The sequence below is a fragment of the Plectropomus leopardus genome, chromosome 12 (genome assembly GCF_026936395.1).
Source record: "Plectropomus leopardus strain MGB_pleo_1.0 chromosome 12, ASM2693639v1, whole genome shotgun sequence".
NCBI classification, from domain to species: Eukaryota; Metazoa; Chordata; class Actinopteri; order Perciformes; family Serranidae; genus Plectropomus; species Plectropomus leopardus.
The window spans coordinates 12,413,665-12,438,526 of NC_142187.1; the positions used below are offsets into that span (position 1 = coordinate 12,413,665).

At 37.7% G+C, this 24,862-nt stretch overlaps 2 protein-coding genes across 4 annotated transcripts; both read right to left on the minus strand.

The window, feature by feature from the left end:
• Positions 1-1,448: 1,448 nt before the first annotated feature.
• Positions 1,449-8,118, minus strand: LOC121952027 (SLAM family member 9-like). 2 transcript variants are annotated; one of them, XM_042498538.2, is made up of 6 exons: positions 7,849-8,076; positions 6,419-6,727; positions 6,038-6,322; positions 5,389-5,508; positions 4,665-4,708; positions 1,449-2,929 (listed from the first exon to the last, which is right to left on the minus strand). In XM_042498538.2, exons 1-6 carry the CDS (start codon positions 7,904-7,906, stop codon positions 2,741-2,743), a joined length of 1,005 nt encoding a protein of 334 aa, XP_042354472.2. In that variant the 5' UTR covers positions 7,907-8,076; the 3' UTR covers positions 1,449-2,740. The 2 variants fall into 2 exon arrangements, with proteins under 2 accessions (XP_042354472.2, XP_087941257.1); XM_088085131.1 differs by lacking the exon at positions 4,665-4,708 and having other exon boundaries at positions 2,749-2,929; positions 7,849-8,118.
• Positions 8,119-8,262: 144 nt separating this feature from the next.
• On the minus strand, positions 8,263-23,838 carry LOC121952006 (ATP-sensitive inward rectifier potassium channel 10-like). Of its 2 annotated transcripts, none has more exons than XM_042498511.2 (6): positions 23,553-23,838; positions 15,869-16,214; positions 14,160-14,371; positions 13,442-13,573; positions 12,696-12,873; positions 8,263-11,178 (listed from the first exon to the last, which is right to left on the minus strand). In XM_042498511.2, exons 2-6 carry the CDS (start codon positions 16,212-16,214, stop codon positions 10,784-10,786), a joined length of 1,263 nt encoding a protein of 420 aa, XP_042354445.1. In that variant the 5' UTR covers positions 23,553-23,838; the 3' UTR covers positions 8,263-10,783. The 2 variants fall into 2 exon arrangements, with proteins under 2 accessions (XP_042354445.1, XP_042354446.1); XM_042498512.2 differs by lacking the exon at positions 23,553-23,838 and adding an exon at positions 20,993-21,146 and having other exon boundaries at positions 15,869-16,182.
• Between the last annotated feature and the right edge of the window lie 1,024 nt (positions 23,839-24,862).

Genomic DNA, 24,862 nt, shown 5'->3' on the forward strand with positions numbered 1-24,862 from the left:
TAAAGTAACAACAATTTCTTGTTTTATGGTGAAACATTTAAATTCTATGCCGCAGCACGGAAAAACAGTAGAAGTTTTGTGCTGACCTTGTGCTGACGGACAAACTAAATACAAGACCGCAAATCTCCAAAAATGAGCACAAAATTCAAAATGCACCAGACGATGCTCTGACATACTATAGTATGACATTGTGCGATTTTGGGCAAAGTACTATAGTATGACTTTTTGTGCAATTTTGGACAAGTAACTATCATACATTTTTTGTGATTTTGGATAATCTACTGTAGAATTACATTATTTTTGCGATTTGCGATTTATGTGATTTTGGAAGACATACTATAGTTTGTCATTTTCATGTGATTTTGAACAATATAATATAGTATGCTTTTTTTGTATGGTTTTGGAGGACATATAAGAAGACTTATTCATGCAATTTTGAACAACAATATAGTATGATTTTTTTGTGCAATTTGGGCAACATACTACAGTATGACTTTTGTGACTCTTCATGTCATGGAGAAGCTCAAGAGGAAAAACTAAACAAATAGTTCTACAGCAGTATTATGGCCTCATTTAAGAAAAATCAAGTTAAAGGTATCCTCTGAAGATTTTGACAACAAGTGGCACTGTGGAGCAGTTTTTGTTTAGGTTATCAGGTTGTTAGGTTGTTAGGTTTTTTGGGTGTTTGCTTTTATTTTCTTACTTATGAGTGTCTGTTTAGTTTGTATTGTGTGCGCATGAGCCTACAAAGGGAAAAGGTACACATTCCCGCCAATGGGTTCATGCTTTTCCACTGATTGACAGAGGGTGGCAGTAATAAACCAAGAAATATAGAAAAGTGGCAACAAAGGCAGTGAGGTAGAAACTGCAGGCCTACAAACATGGATTTTAACAATGCAGGCTTTAAAATATCTGTAATAATCTGAGAAAAAAATGAATGAGTGCTGATTAGTCTGATCCATTGATTATATCCAATAATCACTGCTCTTACTTTGGAAAAAAAATTGTACAGCAATAACAATGTTAAAATGGTTTTGAAGTACGTTCTCTTGAAAATACAACAAAAATAAGATCTATTTTTGTAAGATCAAGACAAACAACGCACATGAAATACGATTCATAGCTATATATAATACTGAATGTGGTCTTTTTAAATTTTATATATAAAAAATGCATGTTTATTTTTATTTGTATGTTTCAATATGTGTTTAAGCATGTTTAATTAATTGGATGAAATTAATTATCATATTCTTGTAGATGCACTCTTATAGGGCACTTATTGCATTATACTCATATGTTCTGTGATTTAATGAATTTATATAAGCCTAAAGTTCATGTGTCACTGACTTTTTTTTTCCATCTGGTATATTTTGAGAATTTTAGCAGATAATCGATCGGTGCTATTGTTAAAGGAAACACACTTGATGTATTGCATGCACAACAAAATATAATTTTGAAAAATAAAGCATTTAATGACACATCGTTTTTTACAGCATAATTTGTTGGTGTTGTTCAGAATAACTACAAAACTTTTTATAGCAAATTTTTCAAGTCCATTGGGAGTATTTCTTTAATATCTTTAAAAAAACTAGCCTACATTTTTAAAAATCTGAAAAACATGTTTTGTTTCACTTATTTGCATCATTTTGAACAAAACACATTAATACAAAAAATAAATTAATTCAAGTCTTACTTACTTTTCTTGAAGCCTTGGACAAATTGTGTCCTACCAAAAAAAAAAAAACTCTTAAATTATAACTTACTAACACACTCATCACTCTGTTTCTGGGGTGAAACATTATCTCATAATAATAATAATAATAATAATAATAATAATAATAATAATAATAATTGGATTTTTAAAAAAATGATTTCTAAAATATTTTAATCTGATTTGTATAAACTTTGTTCAGATGGTTCATTCTTTTTGGTTGCAATAATATTAGCTGAAAGTTAAGCCACATAGCAAACGTTCATAGTTATCATAAACAATAATATAAGTAAAATATACTTCAGATAATACAATAATTCTACAGCACACGACTGCAAATCAACCCACTGATTTGAGACCCTTTAAGTTCCTTTTCCAAATTTTAAATTGTTGCTTGTAAAATAAGGAGGCATCATTTTATGTTCACCATCCTGACACAAAATATTTATCGTTTTGCAGTTACTGCTTCGTCTGAACCTTTTAGATCATGCAAGCTGCGTTTCAAAAGGTGGTTACTGCAGGGAGGTTTCTGTATGTTTTATAATGGGAACACTTCTGTGTTGCATTTTCACTGTAATGTCGGCAAATGTAAACATCTTGACAACTGAAAAGTGACATAAAGGCTCAACTGCCAGTTGTCAAGCTTGAGCTTCCTCCAGGAGTAACTTAATTTTTGTCACTTTTCAACACTGATCTTGAATGTATAAGGAGAATTATTATAAACAATGCTCCAAGATAGTACCTTATCATTTTAAAGAAAGCTGCACACCAGTGCACACGCCTAAGTGTTGTTTCAAATGTTTCCACATTTTTAGGGCCTGTTCACCATATTAATTAGAGTCTTCCTCTGGCTGAGCTGACACAGAACAGAACTTCTGAATGTGTGTGATGGTTAACACTATTTCCTCATTGTTTTACAGTCTTTTCATACCATAGCACATCACAAAAACCTAAACATTAAAAGCCTGCACAACACTTAAATACAAACTGGAAATTGCAGCGGTGCAGTTTATGTTATACAGTTCCTAATTAACTTTTTGAAGACCTGGCTGACTTTTCAACCGTAGCATACACGCTCTCTGGCAGAGTCGTGCCTTTAGTCTCTGTGGATCCCAAAGATCTAGAGTGAGGCCCAACCAAGCAGTATGTGGAGGTTGTAGATTGATCTGAAGTATCAGGTTTCGGTCTCGTGTCTAGAGTTATTGCTGATGTTCCAACCTAAAAAATAAATCACATACAACATTTTCAGCAAAGGTTGCTAATATTTTTACTTTACATTTTTTAAATGGCGCTATTATACTGTGTTAACATGAAGTGATGTCACAACATCCAACAGCAGCTCAGAATTTCTTCAAAACAACAAAAAGTGTTCATGTTATCAAGAGCAAAATCAGGTCAAAAAAGTACAACACGCTGCAGCTAAAACACACACATGCATGAAGAAAGTGACAACACACTGCACACACTGCATTTTAAAAAAAGCAACTCAAAATTGCATAATTTTTCTTCTGCTGTTTTTTTTCCAGTCTTTTTCCCTGTGTTTATTTCTCACACAACTGTAACATGGTTAGCAAAATCCAAGTGCAGCTTTGCCTTTTCTACTCACAATATTTATGTGTAAGAAAATGCAGAAGTACAAAACCTGAGGCTCAGCAGGAAGTCACATGAAGGTTAGAGTAACTCTTTTTTTTTATCAAAATACAGAAGCAAAGGGAGAAGGAAATACACTGCCTGTAAATTATATTGTGGAAGGATTGTCATTTTAAACAATGCCTGTGATTTAATGTATGAAGAGTTTCGAGCAGTGTTGCAGTCAAGACCACCTAAACCAAGACCAAGAGCAAGACCATGAAAAGGTTCAGACCACATTCCCATGAAAACAAACAAACAAACACACACACACACACACGCACGCACGCACGCACGCACGCACGCACGCACGCACACACGCACGCACGCACGCACGCACGCACACACACACACAAACTACAGACCATCTTTCTATGGCAACACTCCAGCCACAATGCAACTTATACTGAATCTTGCCCAGAGGCATCAAGTACAGGGGCCAATAGCCCGTTCCCTTCTGCTGACCTTGTTTTGGCACACTTGCATGGACCACTACTATCATTGAAGTCAGCCTTGATTGTGATCTAAACGAAACACCTGAAAAGTTTCAGAATTCTTCCTGTCCAAGAACAAGTCAACACTGAGGGAAAATACGGCCAGGTCTGAGACCAAGAAAAAGCAATCTTAAGACCAGTCTCTAGTAATGGTTTGCTGTTAAACATATAGGAACACTGTTTTGGAGTTTGTGTCTCCTTTATTTAAAAAAATAAAGTAAATTGAGTAAAAAGTAAAGTTTGTTTCTAGCAAGTTATCAAAATGATGGAAAATACCATAAAAACAACAACACAAATGCAACATAAAGAAACTGCAATTTGAATGAACTAATTGTAAGACAAGATCTCATTTAACTGAAATTGTATCTGTGATTTAATGTGATTGACTGATTGATTCATGCATTAACTGATTCATTGTTTGAATGATTTTAGAAGCAGGTTTGGATAGATGGATCATGGTGCATCAGGTTCATCGGATCTAAAGCATGCAGCACATGCAAGCAGCACAACCAGCAACAAGTGCATGTGGCAGGTATGACCAAGCAGCAGAAGCTGGGACAGCAGATATATGCAAAGTAATGTAGCAAGCAGTCACAGGTCAATAACAGCAAGCAGATCACCTTGGCAGGAGAATGTATCATAGTGTGTGTATAAGTATAGCCAATAAAAGTAATTGAGGCTCCAGTTTTTTATTTTGAAAACATTTCTTAATATTGTCTATATCTTCAAATCTAGTCTTAATTGAAAATTTCTCAGAATCTGAAACTCTGTTCCTTGGTGTGTCAGACAAATTTGGGAAGGTAACATTAAAAAAAAAACTTAAAGCTTACCTGAGGAGCTTCATATACTGTATTTTCAGTGCACTCTGTGTTATCTGCAAAATACATGTTGATTTAATCATTTTGAGAGCTTCACCTTAATTTAATTTATACAGTTTAGACTACTTGAGTTACCGACACATTAAGTCCAGGTAAACTAAGTTTTGGTGTATCTTAATTTCTCCATCTTCACACAGCAGAGCATTTTAAAAATATCAAACCCTAAACTTAAAGGTTCCAAGTGCAGGATTTGACATTTTGTGTTTTTGGCACAACCCCCGGGAGTTGTGTCAAAAAAAAGGTGTTTTGGCGCACAGCAGTGCATGCAAATAAAATTGCAATGTGTCCTGGAAATGTTATGGCTGGACTAAAGCATGTAGACTGCACCAATTTTAGGTAGTCATATTACCTGAATTGATTTTTCTAATATGAAAAATCAATTCAGGTAATATGTTTTACAAAAAAACAACATATAGGGGCTATAGGATATACAACAGTGGCTATGTTAAATTATGATCAGTGGATTCCCATCCCTATTGTATACTTCCCTGTGTGAAGCGTCTAAGTTATTATTAATTGTATAGTTATTGCACTTACATTGCCAATGACACAAGGGGGATTTATAGGTTCGGCATAGGATGAATTATGCTAGAATGCTGAATTCACATGTGCTTTAAACAGATACAATTTGGCCGATTTTTCCTTCTAATTCTGTATTAAAATGTACACAACTTACATTTTCCTTTCTTTCGAAGATAAAAAACTGCTGCAACAATTATGATGGTAAGAAGTAAAAATGCGACGACAACAGGAACCACCACAGTGACAGCAGCATCTTTGTGGTGTCCTATGGGATCTGAAGAAAAGCAAAAACAAGAGCAGGTTAGAAAAGTATTTATGGTCTAAGCCTTGCAACATAAATGAGAATGCCCTACTGTAATATCACATCTTTCCAGCCTGTGCTTTTAATGGACTGAAATTATACATACTTTTTGTAATAGTCCTGATCTATAGTAGATCATTTGTTGTCAGTTGTTTAAGTAAAACAACTGAAAACTACCAAGCCTGCAGCCAAGTACTGCATCAGATAACTGAAATACCACCTGCTACTTAGTTTTACAAGGCCACTCTAATAAAAATTCACTCACATTTTCTAGTTTGGCTTTGTAACCTCCCAAATACTGTATGAGTAATTCAGGCAGCCGATAGATAAGGCTCATGATTTTTGTTGTTGTCACTGCAATATACATTGATTTTCAAGTTGTTGTGTTTACTGTTCAAGAAAATGCTGTTTCACCAAAGCAACTCTTGCTTGAGAAGAAGTTTTATTTAGCTCCAAACTGTAAGCTGTTATCAGCATTTTGAGATTTGTTTTTCAGTCTCACCAGCATGTCGGGAGCAGAAATGTTCGATCATTTTGATGTCCTCTGCCTGGCTGACATGGTTGCTTTGGTTACAGATGATTGAGCCATTAAACAGGTAGACATGGAGAGAAGCACCAGGGGTTGTGACCTTTGATTGCTCTCCTTCCTCGTGACTGCAGGTTTGGCTGACACATTTAAAAGTGCTGTTGATGTGAGAGTCCCGTGCACTGCAGGTCACAGTGAAGTTACAGGAGTCTGAGCTCATAGAAACAGAGCCCCCTTTCAGTTCAACTGGAGACACTGGATCTGAGGTGGAAAAGCAGGTGTGAGGAATTTTTCAAACTCAATAGCAGGAACTATTAATCGGTGTCTCAACAACAAACAGTTTCTTAGCAAACTCACCTTGAACTGTGACATTGTATTGAGCTAGTATTTGGTCACCTGAAAGCCTTAACACTTTTGCAGTATAAACTCCACTGTCTGCATCTTGTAAATTCCTCAGTTTCATGGAGTAATTTGTCACAAAAAACTCACTTCTTCCAGAGTAATTACCAAAGAAAAGTGGTTCTTTACCAGGTTGAAATCTTAATGTTTTAACTGTTTTTTTAAAATCCCAGTCAAAAAAAGTAAAGTCCTTGGGAACAGCCTCTATAATATTTAGAGACACATCCCCATTGGTCCTCACATACAGAGGAGTCACAGCAATGGACCCTGTAAAAACAGCAGACAGATTTTGCAATTAGAAAAAATACAAATAATATAAGGTTACTTGGTCACTGCTGAATGTCATTCCATCCCTGCTCTATTTCTAATGCATTTGATTATCAGTTAAATTGCAAGATGCTTATTATGCCTTACCAAAGGTTGGAAAAAGTCTTTAAAAATGCCTTGTATCGGCTTTGTCTCGTTTCTCAGCCTGCCTCAGGATCAATGAGTTAAACAGAAACTAAGCCCTCTGAGATTAAGATTTTACTTGGAGTCTTCATTTTTCTTTCCGATCGGTCTTCTCTGAAAAACAGCGGACTTTCTTTCACCTTGTCCTCTTATTGTTCACTAGCTTAGACAAAGGAAACAGACCATAAGGCAGTAAGTGGCTATTTCCACAGATTGCTTACAGAGGTCCACTATCAAAGGAATAAAGTTAACATGTGCCTCTTGAAATTGCAGTTACACTTCGTCAATATTTCGCTATAATGTGTCAGCATCTCAGACCAACTCCAAAGGTTTTATAAGTTACACTGATTATCTACTATAAAGGTTAAAATATGTTTTAGAATTCTCTGCAGAAATTAAAGGATTTTTCTAAATCTTTTAGTCTTTTTCACATCCACTTCCTCATCACAATAAAGATACTATTGAAAAGGTCCTGTACAACAGCTGATATTATCATTTTTTGGGAAAAAAAAATAAATAAATAAATAAAAAAAAAATATATATATATATATACCACTGTCTCAGCATTCAGTATTATGGCCTTGTACAAGATCAAGAAATGAAAATGTTAGTTAAATAATAAACTGTATTTTACCTCTCTACACTGAAAATTAATCTCCAGATTAACAATCAGCTTTGTGACCCATGAGTAAGTGGCATATATATATGTATATATATACTCACAAAACTTTTACATTTAAATTTTATAAGCATCACTACTGAAATAACTGACAGAGAGCATATCACTGAGAATGGTATGAATGTCTCAGAATCAACAAAACATTAAGTTTCTTATCTACCATCTATTGATGAAATAGTGCTACACTGCAATAACTTTGACTTTTAAAACAAACAAAGTCAATCAACTGTGGAAAATATAAATTAAATAAAGCTGTTACCTTCTGCTTTACACAAAAGCTGCATAGAAACGACAACGAGAAGTGCGATGAGCTCCATTCTGCAAAATGTGCCATATCAGGAAGTGATTTGGCTATCTGTGTGCTGCTTACGGCAGGAGGTGGGTTTCTCTAAAGTGACAGTTACAGTTACAGTGACTCTTATCCTGGACTGTGAAAAGTCATCGCTGGAATAAAAAAAATAGTAAAATGTCATCAGAATAAAGTTTTTTGCTGTTGAGCTACGCAAATGACCCCAGAATGTATAGAAAATGGTGCAGCTTGCACCATAGGGTGTGGCCTGTGCCATGCCTCTCATATTTGACAATTAAATTATTAAATTATTAAATTATTCCATCAGTTTCAGCTACACCTCTGCCACACTGTACACGCCTGTACAAGACATGAAACAAAATATTGCTTTTGATAACTCAAAAGCAGCTTTATTAAACCATTTTTTAAAAAGAACTTTCTCATTTGATCCTTCCATCTGCACTTAAACACAATCAAAATTCAAAAGCTTAATGTTAATAAAGAAAATATTACATGTACATGCAATTTCCAACATAATCAAATCCATCACACTCATCCTTGCTTCATCATTGTCACACATTTCCATCACAGAATCAATATCAGTAACTTACAGGATTACTTTCACATTCTCAACACTCACCGATGGTGGTCGTCCTTGTGCTCTTGTCGTCTGGACTGAAAAACAAAATGGGTTCAACAAAATGTTTGTTGTTCATTTGTTAGTAACTTGAAAATCGCAAGGACGTACAGAAGGCTCCTACTTTATACTATAACATTTTCATTCATGTATGTGATGATTTCAAAACCTCTTCTCAGTCATACAGTACCTATAAAAAGTTTTTTATTGATTTTTATAAATCAATCATGGTCAATATAATTTGGCTTTTTTGACTAAAAAGATTACAAAAAACTATCTTAAATGTCAAAGTGAAAACAGATTTCAACAAAATCATGTCAATTAAACAAAAATATGTATTATATATGTATAATATATAAAACAAGTGACTCGATAAATACCCACCCCCATCAAGTCAGTATTTAGTAGATGCACCTTTGGCTGCAATCACAGCACTGAGTCTGTGTGGATAGGTTTCAATCAGGCTCGCACATCTGGATTTTTCTTAGCAAAACTGCTCAAGCTCTGTCAGCTTTGACTGGTGAAAAACTCGGGCAGACAGTTCTATACAGTTGCTCCCATCTCAGCTGCTGAAGCTTGTAACTCAGAGTGGTCCTAGGTGTCTTGGTGGCATCTCTCACTAGTCTCCTTCTTGCATGGTCACTCAGTTTGTGATGACGGCCTGGTCTGGGCGTGTGTGTTCTTTCGTCTTTGTGGTGAAATGGTAGCCAAAAATACTTATTAACCAGTGGCTGGACCTTCCAAACACAGATGTCTTTACACTTCAGTCACTTGAGACACATTCACTGCACTCATGTGATCCCCATTTCACTTATTGTGAGACTACTAGCACGAATTGGCCGAAGGTATTTATGCAGTCACTTATTTTACCTTACATATTTTTGTTTAAGTGACATTACTTTGTAGAATTCTGTTTTCACTTTGACATTAAATTGTTTGGGGTTTTTTGGGGTTTTTTTTCTTTGTCAAACAAGCCAAATTCTATTGACCATGATTGATTTATAAAATCAGTAAAAGAGTAAAACATCCAAGGGGGTGAATACATTTTATAGGCAAGGTATCAGTCAGTTTACCATTGAGAATGAATTCCAATTGGCTTTGTAGTGAGGGAGCATCTGTTTTAAAGTTTATTCTAAGTGCTCACAGCTCAAAGATATTCAATGTGTAAGTGATTTTAGTAGTCAAAAAACACATCTTCCTACAGTAAGGTTCCACATATAGGCACCTAATCCTCCTAAGGTGCAAATGTACATTGCATACTTAAATAAAGTGCTAACTTTCTGTCTTGAAACAGCAATAAAAGTCATACATGAAATGCCCACACCATCAAGAGACACAGAGCACCTTGAGCACAATAAACTCAGTCTGAAGTTTGTCTACGCTCCAGTTGTAGTGCTACATAAATTTAACAGAAAGTGCTTAACCTAACATATTAAAGTGCATTGCCATTTACAATGCACATAATTATTATTTTGTTTGTGTGTCTTTAACATGAGGACTTTGTGGTTTTTACAACAGGAAATGTAAAAATATCATCATGAGAGTGCTGCAGAAGAGTTGGGGGTGGGGGTTTTATGAGTTCTATAAGAGATGTTTTAGCATTACTCACCACTGTTTTTGCAGTAAAAGCAAGCAGAGCTGAAACTGCAATATGACTTTTACAAATGTGCAAACTGAATTAACCACATATTTTTAGAGGAAGCATAGGAAGTTCTACTCTGTTTCCTGCCCCCTTATCACACCAACTTCTACCCTTGAATTTAGAAAAAACCCACTCATACTGTCTCGCACAAGCAGGGGAGGACCCAAACCAGACAACTGGGGTTTCCCTCATATCAAATGCTTGTTTAGTTTCGTAAATTGTAAGTGTAAATTTGTTTTTATGTTTATTTCTGTGTGAATAAATAATCCAACTTGTTATATTCTTCATTATGAAAGTGTATAAAGTGTATGTGAGGTACGTGTGCAGTCGCCTCACTCAAATGTAGATAGTAGCTGCAGTTAGGAAGTGTGTTATGTCATCATATGAATACAGTCAAACCAGTGTAGAACATGTGTCATCCCAGCAAACATATGGCTACGACAAACTTGACAAACTCGAAGTTGACCATACAGTTCTCCAGTAGTCCATATTTGGTGCTACTGTGACCTAGATATCTTTCAAAAGTTCGAAACAGTCTAACAACAGTCTCCCGAGCTGTTCTGATAAGAGGTTTCATTCCTTTGCTACTGACATCAAAACGTTCTCTTTTCAACCATTTCATCTGCTCACACGTTGCTGATACGAACACTGAGAGGAGTGTCTCTGACCCGGCCACGCTCCTCCCCTCTCTCCCTGTAACTCTGCTCCAGACGAATCTTCTCTGGATCAGACGACTCAGGCACAGTCCCACCCCCGTTGCTCTGGTACCCATGCTGCGGGCTGGATGGTTTGAAGATAGGCGTGGTCTTGGTCTTGGCCACTTTGTCAAAAAAGGCAAAGTCTGCTACGTATTTGCCTGATGGCGAAAGGGAGACTACAGGAGGGAACTCATAGCCCCAGAGAATCTCATCTGGCAGGTAGGAGGTGCGGACCTGGCAGGTGGCGGAGGTCGGTTCAACTGTGGCACTCATAATTACCATCAGTTCGAAATCCGCCAACTCTGGATCAGTCCAGCCACCACCTGAGGGACGTAAATGGGATGGAAGGATATGGAACATCACAGGGCGAAATAAAGAGTAAAACAAAGGGGCAAAAGATGAAAAGGAAAAATGAGAAATATAAAAAAAAAAACATTCATAAAAAAATTATAAAACTTAAAATGTACACTGTGGAGTTTTAGTCAACTAATAGTTCTTAAGAGTAATGTGGTTGTGATTTGTGATAGGTAGGTAGAATGATCCTTTCACTGTAACAACATTCATTTCAAAAATAAGGTACAGTATGATCCTGGATGGAAAGACCTCTCAGCTTGCAGCAAGTAAAGATGAAATATAGGCATAAGACTTTGTAAAGCAAGTGGTTCACACCATCTGAGCTCACATTTACCTAAAAAGAGGAAATTTTACTTCTGTTATGCAGTTTGTCATCACACAATTTCTCAGTAATGACCACCTTCTATGTCAGTTTGGTTACTAGGAATCTAAACTTTTTACCCCAAAATGTTGCTGTCCCTAGCAGTAAGCGGGTGTTCAACAGTCCACAGAACTGTGATGACATTAGACTGCTGCATCATCAGGCAGCAGTAAACAAAGAAGTGCAAACACAATGGTGCAAGCAGTGAAAAGAGAAGCACGCAAGCTAAAATGCAGCCCAGCCACCAGAATAAAATGTTGGCATTGTACTTTTCTGCAAACCATGGATATATTACATTTCATACGTGTGACCTAGTTCTGATTACACGCATATGAGTTGAGTTTCTCATCAGGAGGGATGAGAAGTGATAGTGGATGGAAGGACACCCATGCAAGACAGCTGACAGACAGCAGACAGCAGTAGAACTGTTCGGCACCAAAAATGATGTTTTTTTAATTTTACATGTAGAGCTGTATTTTAAGCCCAAAGATGATGTTTCCCTAACCCCCTGACCAAGTGCTTTTTGTGCCTAAACCTAACCACATGTTATCCACAGCACTGTCACAAGGTAAAAAAAATTAAAGTTTCAACATATCTGCTACATATGAAATGTATAAACAGAATATATCTGTGGTTTGCAGAAACATACAGTGCCAACATTTTCTGGCTGGTTGGGTTGTATATGGAAACTCTGCAAACCCAGTACAAAAGTAGTTTTAACACACTATTTATTACCCACAGGTGTTGGTGCTCTCCAATAGCATTCTTAAGCTAGCTTGATAATATGCAGAGGAGTAGGTGAGGGAAGGCCCCCGATGAGAAGGGCTGTTGTCAGGTTCAGGCTGGATTTATGAGTAGCAGCAACGAACAAGACACAACTAAAGCTTGAAAACCAATTGCCAGATACAATTCTCTTGTTCTTGTTTTTTGCATTATCCTCCACCCTTGCTGCCAATCTGGGGCTGCAAAAAGGGACAGAGGAGCTGTGTATCTTATTTGTTATATCTCAATAGTTTTCTGAGTGATCGCCCTTAGTGTTTGATGGTCTAGGCATCACTTAAAACATCACAAAGACCTTGTGGTACTACCATCCACCAAGTCTCCCACCCTCACCATCAAACTTACCCTTAGCTGCCCAAGCTCGCAGGGGGCTGTTGTCATCGATGAGGTGGTAGAAAGTGAGGGGCAGGATGAGGAAGGGGCTGTCGCTAGATGTGTCCACTTGGAAGGGCACGTTCCTCTGGTCCAAACGAACCGTCTCACCTTCCTTGGTCAGAGACGTCTGGAGCAGTTTTCCAGTCACCTGAATGTGCACAAGTTGTTTTAGCTAAATTCATTCACAGTGTGGCAAATTTCTCGAACAGAAACAGAATCCAAAAATGATTTATTGCCAAGTAGGTTTTCACTTACAAGGAATTTGCTTAAAAAATAATACATACAATAAGCATTTAAGGAGGAATAAAAAAATAAGAATAATCAAAAGTACTACAACATTTAAGAACTTAAATATAGAACAGAGAAATTTACAACAGAAGTATGGCAGATATACTTCAAACAGTACCATAACGTAACAAATATGTATAATGCAGCTGCTTCGGAACTAGAAAAATGGACAGTTTGCAGAGATGTGCAAAAATATTTCAAAGAAGAGCAAATATGCAATGTGCAGATATAATAGTCCGAGGTGTGCCTTAATGTAACACGTATAGATGGTGTCTGGGGGTGGGTACATTTCAGTGGAGATCCTGGACCTTGTTGATGAGGCCCACTGCAGTTGGAAAGAAACTGTTTCTGCGCATGTGACATCTACACATAACGATTTGTATTTGTACAACAAACAATCTATACTCCCTATCTCCACGCTTACTTACCTGACAGCCGAGCAGGAGACTCTTGCGCATGTTGGCCACCCTGATCATCAGACAGGGTCGGCCCTCGTGAGTTGACACCACAGCATGCTGGCTAAACTTCACTGTCTCACCTCGCTTCTTGGGCCTAGCGACCTATGAAGAGAAATCAGTCCTAGTTTCAGTTTTTTGATCATCTTTGATAAGACCCATGAAATGTTTTAGTGGAGGTGCGCTCTGGGAAACTGGGCTCCCACGAAAAACCACTGTGTAACTGGAACCCTGTGTGCCTCATGGTGAAGCTGGGTGTGCATCGGTGTTATGGTCGGTGTGCTGTGCATGTGTGTGTCAAGTTGAAACTGACATCACAGCAGTGTTGCACGGCATCACTATGACGACCAGCTACACTGAGGCTACTATCTTCTAATGGAAAACGACCCCCAGAAAAGTACCCGATACCAAAGGTGTGTAGAGTAGAGCAGAGTTGGTACCATGTGGAAATGCGCCATCGTGAGTCTTGCACTCAACATAAGGATACATGAATGCACAGTGCAAAAAACTCTATGCACTCGTGTTTTAAAGTAGGAAAGCACACATCTGCTTTTGCTTTAAAAAAACATACATTTTCTTTTAAATTCTTTAACAACTGCTATGACTGAAGATTACATGGATCCATGTATAAAGAAGCTCTCTATTTTCACTGTATCTCACTTTGCAGTGGGATGTTTATTACATTGGCTACCTTGGCCAGGAAGGTACCAGTGATGAAGATCTCCATCAGCATGGTGATAACAAGCTGGACGATGAGGAGGATGATTGCAGCGGGACATTCCTCAGTGATGCAGCGGAAACCATAGCCAATGGTTGTCTGAGTCTCCAGGGAGAAGAGGAAAGCCCCTGTCAGGGTTTGCATCTGCATCACACAGGGTGTGTGGTTTGACGGAGGGTCGAACTCTGGAGGAAAGTGGTTGAGAAGACAACAAAAAGACATTAGAATTATTCCAATGTCTTATGTCAGTATAACAGATTGTGTTTTGTTAGGATTTTTTTCACATCTATACACTTAATGGGGTGTGGGTCATTGTAATATCTCAAAACCTAAATATATCCAGGGTAGAATAAGTCTAAGTGTCTGCCTCGAAAATATGCTACTGATACTACGCTCAACACCATCACGCCAACCATTTAGTCATCACATTCTCACTCATGTTTTTTCAACCATGTTCACACTTTCACTTTTCTTTGGTGTGAAGGATGGTGGCAGTGTTTATTTTACTTTCATATTCAACACTGTCCAAAGTTGCATGAACAAAGGTTTGGAAACAAGTTTTTTTGTGCAACAGGCTAAATGTTTTGACATGTAAAACCTGATAATCTGCCCTTTAAACCTAGGGCATTTATAACATTAAATATTTACAATAAAATAGGAAACAATCTTAGTTTTGTGTTTGTTTGGGCTTTTTTTTGTTTTTTACTTTTTATTTGGTAATTATTTTTCAAGATTTTAACACTTAAACTCTGCTTAATTAGGAATATGTAAGCACGGTTTAATCAGATTTGACTGACAGTGATCAGAATGTCAGTCTGATTTAAATACAGCTGAAACCTTACTGGTAAATGAAGGTATGTGGCATCCCTGTTTTCTAATGGTCTAACAAATTTAAAGCGCCCATTAAGCCAAATTACTAAAAGAACAGAATTTCTGTTTTTTGTTTTTTTAATTTACTCCTTTGCTGATAGTTTTGGTGTTATTTTTTTGAGATATCAATGACATTTTCTTCTTTGACCTTGACATATCAAGCTGACAGTTGGGTGTTGATCACTGTTGGGTCGTTGGTTAGTGTCTGTCAAACTACTTTTTGTGGTATATCCTGCACAATGGGCACAAGTTGGCCCTTGTCTGCCTTTTTTTCAGCCAACCTAAACTGTTTTTTGTACCAGGCTGTCAACATGTTTATTTCTGCTATAAAGCTGTGCATTTTAACATGGGGCCTACAGGGATTTACTCTGTTTTGGAGCCAGCCAAGCGGCTGTTCGATAAACTGCAGTTTTTGACAAAGGCAAGGTGAGGGGATGCAGCATTTGGGCTTTATCAGCACTAATTCTTTGACATCAGTTTGGTGTGTCTGGGATGAAAAGAATTTTGTTTATGCTGCTTAATGCATTAAAAAATAATTTTGAAAACTAAACAGCAATCACAGAAAAAAATGTCCTGGTGATTCAATTTAATGCTTGCAGTAGGTTTTCATTGAAACTTTCTAGAGATTTCTAGATTTCTAAATTTCTAGAGAAAACATAGTTCCTATGAAAAGTGTTTACAGCAAGGTCTGTGAATCATCTAGAGGGACTCCAACATGTTCAAGGAAGACACACTACGTTCCCCGTCAACCGTTAACCTATGACGTGTAAAACCATGACGTGTAAAACCATGACCACCCCCCCAACTCTCACCAAGCAGGTCTCCATGCACCAGTGCCACCAGATACCACAGCACCCCAAACAGGAACCAGGTCCCCGCAAACGTGGCCGTGAACAGGAAGAACTTGTAGCGCCACTGCATGTCCAGAAATGTTGTCCAGAGGTCACGCATGTACAGAGCACTTCGGCCACTGACATGCTCAATGCGCACGTTACTACGGCCATCTTTGGAAAGAACACGCCTCCTCTTCCTCAGGGTTCCGCCCCCACCAGATGCACCACCACCCAATAAGGGTTTTAAAACATCTGTCTGTGTCTGTGAGTGGCACACCTTCTGAGGGGAGGAGCTACGAGAGGAAGGAGGTGTGGCCGATGTCATCTGGTGAATAAAAGAGATGGTGGAGTTATATCATTTCTCTAATTAACTTGTTATCTGGACAGTTTTCAGTGCAAAAAAAAAGGAAAAAATGCATCTGATTCTGAGATGAGACCGGTCAGGGGTCAACAATACTGCTGGCCAATGCTGTTAACAGGCTCATTTGGGATTAGTTTGGGGTGGACTGGAAGATCCTAAATTAAAGCTTTCCAAAAGGTTGAAAGGACTGATAAAAACATCTTTAATTTCTTACAACATTCACACCATCAGAAGCACCTCATGAAGTCTTAACAGTGACTTCCTGTAGCATGCGGGGAAAGCTAGAAACTGCCCGCGACTGTGGGTTTCGGTAACTTCCCCTGCAGCCACCTGCTCTCATTCTCACAGAGAATTCATCTCAAGTGAGCCTTGTAAAACTTAAAACCAAACCTGATTATGATCAAAAAAAGTCAAAACAACAAGTCAGAACAAAACTACAAGGCCTTTCACACCCACGTGTGAAACCCAAGTGTTTTTGCATTTTTTGGCAAATTCTTCCATTGATATTTGACAGAATGGTATTGGGAGTTTCTCTAAAAACTCCAAAAGACATGCTTAAAGAAACTGGATTATAGCAGGTAATTTTCCAGTGAACTTGAAATAGATTTTGCCAAATAATTTCTGTAATCCTTTCCCTGCTGGCACCAGACATCAATATGAAGTCATAAAGATGCTGGACTTTTGCAGCAGACAGACAGTAAATTTTGGTTTGAATGAAAATCCAGTCGGCAATATTTCTAATGTCTAATGAGGTTAGAATGTCACTTTGTGAAGAGGCTAACACTATGAAGCTTTACAGAAGTTTGGTTTTAGTCTTCATACCTTACAACTAAATGTTGTCTACGTCAAGATGACATTGGCATGAGACCATATATCAATGTCTAACGACATTAATGGCCAGCTGGGATGAATTCAATACTAGTGCAACATCCTAAGAGGATGTATAATCATCCAGATTAAGTAAAACTCTACTCTGTGTGTGTGGTTGTCAACCTTTTGGTTCATGTTATGAAATTTTAGGGACTAGAGGAATGCCACCTGGCCTGGTGCTGTGTGAGGTGGACATACTTGTTGTATTGTTGGTTTTGGAAATTTACAAAAAAGGTCCCTTATTACAACAAAGGAGATTAGCTGAGGGGGATTTCAGATGCTGTTCAATTTTTCAAGGCCCTAGGTTTGCCCCAAACCCCAGGAAGCGCACCAGAGTGAAGCAAATTTTACATATTGGCCAAATGTGGAATAACGCCATCGTGGTCCATCACATGACGCTCACAGGCAAACCCCCCACAAAACATTTAATTTCACGATCTAGCTTTAAGCCATCCAGTTTGATAGTATTTGGGAAGTCTAAAAGAGCCGCCAGATTAAATTCTTCAGACCGCCATTCAAGTAAGCAAAGCGCTAAACCTCTCTAGTGAGCAAGCCTCATGGACCCAGTAATGCGGAAGATCTGGGTACTTTCATTCCCCTGAAACAGAGCATTTTGAGCAGCTTTCATAGGAATGAAATTAACTCTGCCTCCGTGCTGTATCCAGATCTTCTTAATATATCAATGGGTTGCCCTCAGAGTAAGGTTAAAGATGCACTAGATGAGTAACACTTGGTACTAAAAGACGGTCTCTTCATGGGAAGATAGTTGCACAACTCGGAGTGTTTCAATTGATTTTGACAACAATTAGAGGAAGAAGATTGGTTACAACATCTTTAGCTGTTTTCTTTGTGGGCCACACAAATATGAAGCAACTGCTTCATGTACAATTCACTGTTTCTTTAGAATATACACCTAATGCTAATAATTGTTCTTCTCTTTTTCACGCATGGTTCTGTACCCAAGTAATTTGTTTATGTAAGTTTGACACTAGAGATATTTATTTGAAAAAGAAAAATAAGGAAAATACTGAGAACTGTAACATGAGGGTTTGATATGCACTGGTTGGATCTCTCTTTTGAGAAGAAACATAATAATTCTCATTGATAACTCTCTTAAGCAGCTCTTTTAGTCTTTTCCATACTTCATCTGCTTCACAACAACACTTTCTCAACTTTCACTAAACTAACCAATCAGAAGCTGGGAAGACTGACAATGAGGTAAATTTGAGGAAAATGGGCAGATTCAGCCAATTACTGTAAGTAATTTCAAAGTCATTTATGAAAGTATTTAAACATGTACATATCTTAACAGTTAACTAAACATAACTTACTAATACAGCTACAGTTGGTCACGTTTATGGAAATAACAGCATCAAATTTGCTAAAACTGTCACTATTTTCTGAGAGATGCACAGCCGTGTGTGTCTGTAAATTGTTGTTAGGTCTCAGTTACAGAATATAGGAAGTGTAAACATACCAAGCTGATATCTTTACAATCTTTGCTGACATATTTGTGCAGAGGTGGTGTTACAGACAGAAGTTCATTTTTGTTGTACATTTGTGAAATCTACAGCGCTTTCAACAGGACAATCCCCAGTGTTGTCTCAATATAGGAGAAATTAACAGTATTCCCACAATAATATATGTGTTTTTATTACTTTACACTGTGAGATGTTTGCACGAATGTGTGCCCTTTTTCAGAACATTCACATGCAATCCACCCCTGTCACACACAGACAGACAGTTACTGTATCTCCACACATCTGACACACTCACTTACGTCCAACAAATCATGTCGGCCAGTAGGGAGAGGATAACCCACAAGAGAGACCGATAAGGGAGAGGAGAGAGAAAAGAAAGAAGAGTAGAATTAGGATGAAGATGCAGTGCATTATCCCAACAAACCCTCCACACAGAGTCTCATTTGTCAGCTGAGGAGAGAGAGGAAACTTGACTGAATCAGTTAAGGTAAAGAAAATCTTTGTTCGAAATTCGGACGTTTATCTAGATAACTCTTTCTAAGGATTTACCATTGATTCTAACCAGAAAGGCCTTTGGTGGACAAAGAGTGAACTTCTGACTGGTAACTGGAGATGCTGTTAAGAGTTTGGTAGGAGAAGGGCCAACGTTTGGCTTTCTGGATGCCCCGCTCAGGACGTTTTTTCAGTCTGTCACAGAGGTCCTTTTGCAATCTTTCTCTTTTTGCTCTTGCCTCCTTATTCTTAGGATCCTCACAAGGTCTCTCTGTTTCTCTTTTTCTCTCACACATAAGTGCAAAACATATAATTCCACCTGAAGTTAACAGTGCATTATATGGCCAAAAAATATCCAGATCCCCTACCATTGGAGCCTGGCTGCAGAGATTTGCTGTCATTCAACCACATAATCATGATGATGAGTTACTAATGGTAATCAGATCCTTCACTTAATGTGCAATCACCAATAGAACAATGTAAAAAAAACAAACTCTATTGTAAGCAAAAGTTGTGCATTTTAAATCTTACTTGAAGCAACAGCTAGATGCCATATTTGTTGAAAGAGTCTCTTTATACTGAACAAAGTACACAACAGAGAGGTTAAAATTATGTTCTTCCTCCTCCTCTTCCTACTGTCTCTAATGGCCTTTACTACAATCTACCACCATGCAACAGCAACAACCAATCAGAGCCGAGGATGCTTGTATGCAGCTATCAATCAAGTCAGTCACTGCTTGTGTGCGGTCAAACTGTCAAACTCTGCAGTACTGATCCAATATGAATAAAGATTGTGTTACTGCATTGTCTATTTTTCACCTCAGTGTTTTCAGAAACATATTTAACTGCACTGTTTATTTGTAAAATGAGAAAGTTTGTTATCTGGCTGCCATGTTTGAAACAGTCAACCAAAGTACCAAGCCCCACCCACTGCTGACTTTTTTTAATGCTAACAGTTGAATAAAATATGAACATTTGAGGTGAGAAATATGCAACGCTGTAACAGAATCTTAACTGATATTTGATAGAGGCAGTGAGTGACACAGCTGTTTAAGATATCCCTTTTCTCTGATTGGTTGTTTTTGTTTATGTGTTAAGTCGATTATTAGTTAAGTATTTTCTGTGCAGTTTAGTCCTGTTGTCCAGGGGTTGTAGGATGAATGGGTTCTAGTCTTTGTTTTTATTGTAAAATATCATACAATTTGATCTCTGTTGTCTTAAAACAATTATTTAAATGAAAGCATCTGATTCTTTGAGAAGTTGATGTCTAATAAGTTACTAACCCCAACCACACAGTTTAGTTTTGTTTTGCTTTTTAACAAAAAGTAAAGATAAATAGGTAAATTTACTTTTAATTGAGATTACTGTCCAATAACAAGGTTCATTTCAGTTCATCCAAAGTTGTTGGACATGTTTGAGGACTGTGCTATGTGCATACTAGTGAAATTATTTCACACCAGATGCAAAAGAAAAGGAAAAAAATCTTCATAGGCCTTACTTTGAGCACAGGAATAAAAATATTATTTAGCCTTTTATATTTGGATCAAAAAGACCTTACCCAAACAATGAAATAATCCAAAAGACAGGAGTGTCCATACACTTTTGGTCATATAATGTAAACTAAAATAGCTTCTATGTGGTGCTGATCTTGGATTACATAACCAATCAGCTTTAATTACATCACACTTTTGTGATTATGCAAGGCTGAGCCCCTCGAAAGCTTCATAATTACAATGACACCATTGAAAACTTCAAGCTTTCAACTCTGCATCGCCTTCTCACACAAACTTCAAACGTGCTCACATGTCCCAGAAGGAAAAAAAAAAAACACGAATTCCACTACCAGCATATATCAGATAACTAATAGAGTAAATGGGAGTGAAAATATTTTGGACCAACCTCTCCAGTAGGATGTATTCCATCTCCATGGCAACACGACAACTTTACTGTACTGCCCTGCCTCAGTGAGCCGAATCCAAAAACTGACTCAAAACTTTTTCTTTTGCCAAACAAAGGGGCGCTGAATGTTTTCCTGATCTCCCTCTCTCTCTCTTTTTTTTTTTACTTTCCTCTTTCTCTCTCCTTCCTTCTCTCCCCCCTCTGTGTACACAGGAATGCTTTGTTAGGAGCTGAGATAAAAGAAACAAAAGACACCATTGACAAAAACGACTCTGTGCCCATCCGTGTGTGTGTGTGTGTGTGTGTGTGTGTGTGTGTGTGTGTGTGTGTGTGCGTGTGTGTGTGTGTGTTTGTGCAAGTGATTATGTGAGAGTGGGATTGCAATTACATGCACATTTCTGCATATGTGCGAGTGACTGTAAGCGTTCATGTGTGATTTTGTATGCATGTGTGTGCTTGTGAGCACTTATTTGCTAAGGGGTATAGACTATTATATGTGTACTTGTGTGTCTGAGAGATGAGTGAAAGGAAGAACGAGAGAACAGAAGAGAGGAAGGGAGAAAGAAAGAGATCTGTGACAAAAGGCCCTCGTTAGTATTCTGGAGTGAGGAGTAATCCCCCTTCATCTCTCCCCCTCTGTCTCCCCCCACACACACACACACACTTTTTCTTTCTCTCCCCCCTTGGTTTGTTTGGCTCTTACATTCTTGTTCTCCATCACTTTAACATTGTTGAAGAATTAATAACTCCTCTGTACCCTCCATCATCTTGTTTCCTCTCTAACTTACAGTTGATGTATCAGATTTCCTCAAAACTTGGTCCTCCTGTAATTTGATGTGAAACAGCCAACATCCAGCTAGCAATTTTTGGTTCTAAAAACATTCTGGGGATGATACAGATGCAACAATGTTTAGTAATATTTTCAGCTGCAAGTTTTCTTTTAGTTCCAGGAATGTTCATCTTAAAGGGTAAGAATCTCTATAAACATCATAAACTGTTAAAAATGTTTGTTTGTTTGCTTGTTTGTGGGGTTTTTGTTTGTTTTTCATGTTAATATATCACATTACAGTACATTGTCCTTGCGAAAAAGAGTCTGTAATCTCAGGCCTCAATACATATTCTGAAGTTGCTTTTAAAATGTTCTTCCTCTGTTCTCATGTAACATTGTGGGAAACTTTTATAAAAAAAAAATAAAACACTCTATGAACTTCCACCTCTAAGCATCATCAAAATATTCTCAGAATGTTGCAGTCATAATGTTACATCTAAGTCAGAATTGATCCTTAAAGGAACATTATTTGACATTATAAACATCCTTAAAACATTATTTGAACATTAGATTAAAATGTTGTCTTTAAAACATTATTGCAACTTGAAGGTAACAATGGCCAGTGTTGTGGGAGAGTTCCCTGCTAGCTGGGCATGCTGATGGCAGAGGGATACTCAAGAATATAACAATCTACTCTGGTAGTGATGGAGATCTAGTGAAGGGTTTTTTTTTCTAAGTTAATAAAAACACAAATTCATTCAACAGCAAGGTGCTCTAAATAGAAAACTAAATCAAGAGATAGGGTTCTTAAAGAAGTATAAAACATTTTCTTGATTTAATTTGATTGTAACACTGTAACTCTGCACACAATTGTTGGTGACATACCTAAGCTCTATGAGTTATTCCCAGTGTGCTCCTTCAATGTCTCAGAAATAAAATAAGCTGATGATACTGGTAAATTGAAGAGGTGGCTAAAGTACTTGGGTGGGTAGTTGAGTAGGTTACCAAGGAGGAAGTGGGTATACTGTCCAATATATTCCACTGGCTTTTTGGCTGATAGATCGGTACTCTTTTTCTTCTATTTTAACCAATAATTTTTAAAGTTTTGTTCAATTTTATCTGCTGCATTCACAAAAAAAACTATGTGCTTAAATCATCGCTGATGTGCATCCTTTGAAACTTTGCATCAAACTCTACAGCTGTCTCTGCATCACATAACATGCAAGGATCATGTAAAGGATGGCTTTAAACTTGCTACAGTTTATAGTTCGGCTGTCAATAAAAAGGTTGGTTGGTTCATGGTGATGTAACTTCTGTGAGCCTGAATGATGATTCCTGAAACGCCTTTTGCCAGGCCACCATTGTAAAAAGAAATTTGATCTTAAAAACTTGCTTGCTTGCAAAAGTAATTTATTTATTTTTTTAAATCCCACCAATTTTAAACCTAAAAACTGGCCAAATTAGAAATTCCTTGATTTTAGTAATGAATTTTTGCTTAATAAGTTTCTTTACTATTTTTCTTGTAAAATATAACATATACCAGTGCAGAGAAATGCAATATAAATACATATATAAATTAATAAATAACTCAAATATGTATATGTATATGTATATACTTTACATTTTAAAAAAGATTAATTAATAACAAATCAGAGCTATAAACCTGTACAATATGCATCAAACTTGCTCTAAATGCATAAGACTAATTCTTAATTTCTTAATTCATGAAACAAATTCTATTTTTTTGCCATGTAAATTTCATTATTTATTTTTTATATTAAATCTGCTTACCTTAACAGCTGAGATTGCAATCTAATTGACGTGTTCAGAAAGGAGTTATGAGCCCGGAGCCTCAGCCTTTCGTCCACATGTCTGCTTTGTTGTCATACGCATGCTCACAAGACATACAACTGGGACTATAATTCTTCAGGAAGAGTAACTTCAGCAGCCTGCGTCCTACAAAACACCATTGAGGAGAATTATGGAGACAATCATTGGCTGACTGGGCTTCTGTTTCTGACCCAAAGCCCGGTCTCACTGCTCCCAAATTCTTCCCAAACAGACAGGACTTGGCTTTATAAGAGGCATCTCTCTCTCACTTTTACTCTTTCTCTCTGTCTCTCTCTCCCTCACTCCTGAATTCCTGTTGTGTCCTCCTCACATCTCAGTAATTGCTGTAATAATTGATCGCCACTCCCCCCAGTTTCAATTCAGAATCAGAAAAACAGAGGAGACCGCAAATGCATCATATTGTGGCCTTGAAAAGTGGGCTGAAAGAATTAGGGTTCAAAAACTTTTTTCCCATCATTTTTAGTTACATTTGTTGTTGCATCACTTGCTCACCTCCTGACTAAAACGTCCTAAAATGAGCACAGAAACCCATACACAAATAGATGCACATGTTTGGGGCCTCACATGCACATGCTCCATAAATGCACTCTGGCACACACGCCAACAAACAGCTCTAACAGACCACCCCCTGCAGCACATACACACACAGAAACACACACACAAACACTCTTTTAGGGGGCACCACAGAACCCCCTATTCATAACTTCTGAGGCCAGCGTTTGCTGTTTCCAAGAGCGTCTGTACGGAGCGTCCTGTTAAGCTCAATCACATAAAGAGAGACGTCCGTGAGGTGAATACTGCCCCTTATTCTGCCTCAGGAGAGGGTGACAAAGCATAATTTAATTGAAAGAGGGAGAGGTGGAGGGAATTGATGAGGACCACTGGTCAAATGCGCTGAAGAGTCTGATGCAAAGTTACGAAAAAGGCCTTTTAAAATGGTATTTTGTGGAAATGTTGTGTTTTTTAAGGGATAAGGGTTCTGATTCTTTGAGGTGGGGTTGTATGGGGTACTTATCCAAAGACAGTATATTCAACACGTTTTCCCTCCGCACTCATCACAGTGGTCTGCTGGTCTACTGATCCTTCTGTCAGTTAGTTAGCTTGTGTTATTATGTGACTTTGATCAATCTGAAATAACAAACATCAAAGTGACACAATATCACAAACAAAATGGCAGACCAGCACCTCCAGTGTTCAGCAATTTAACAGATTTTCTCAAAGGAGTCTGGCTTTGAAGAGAGTGATTTAAC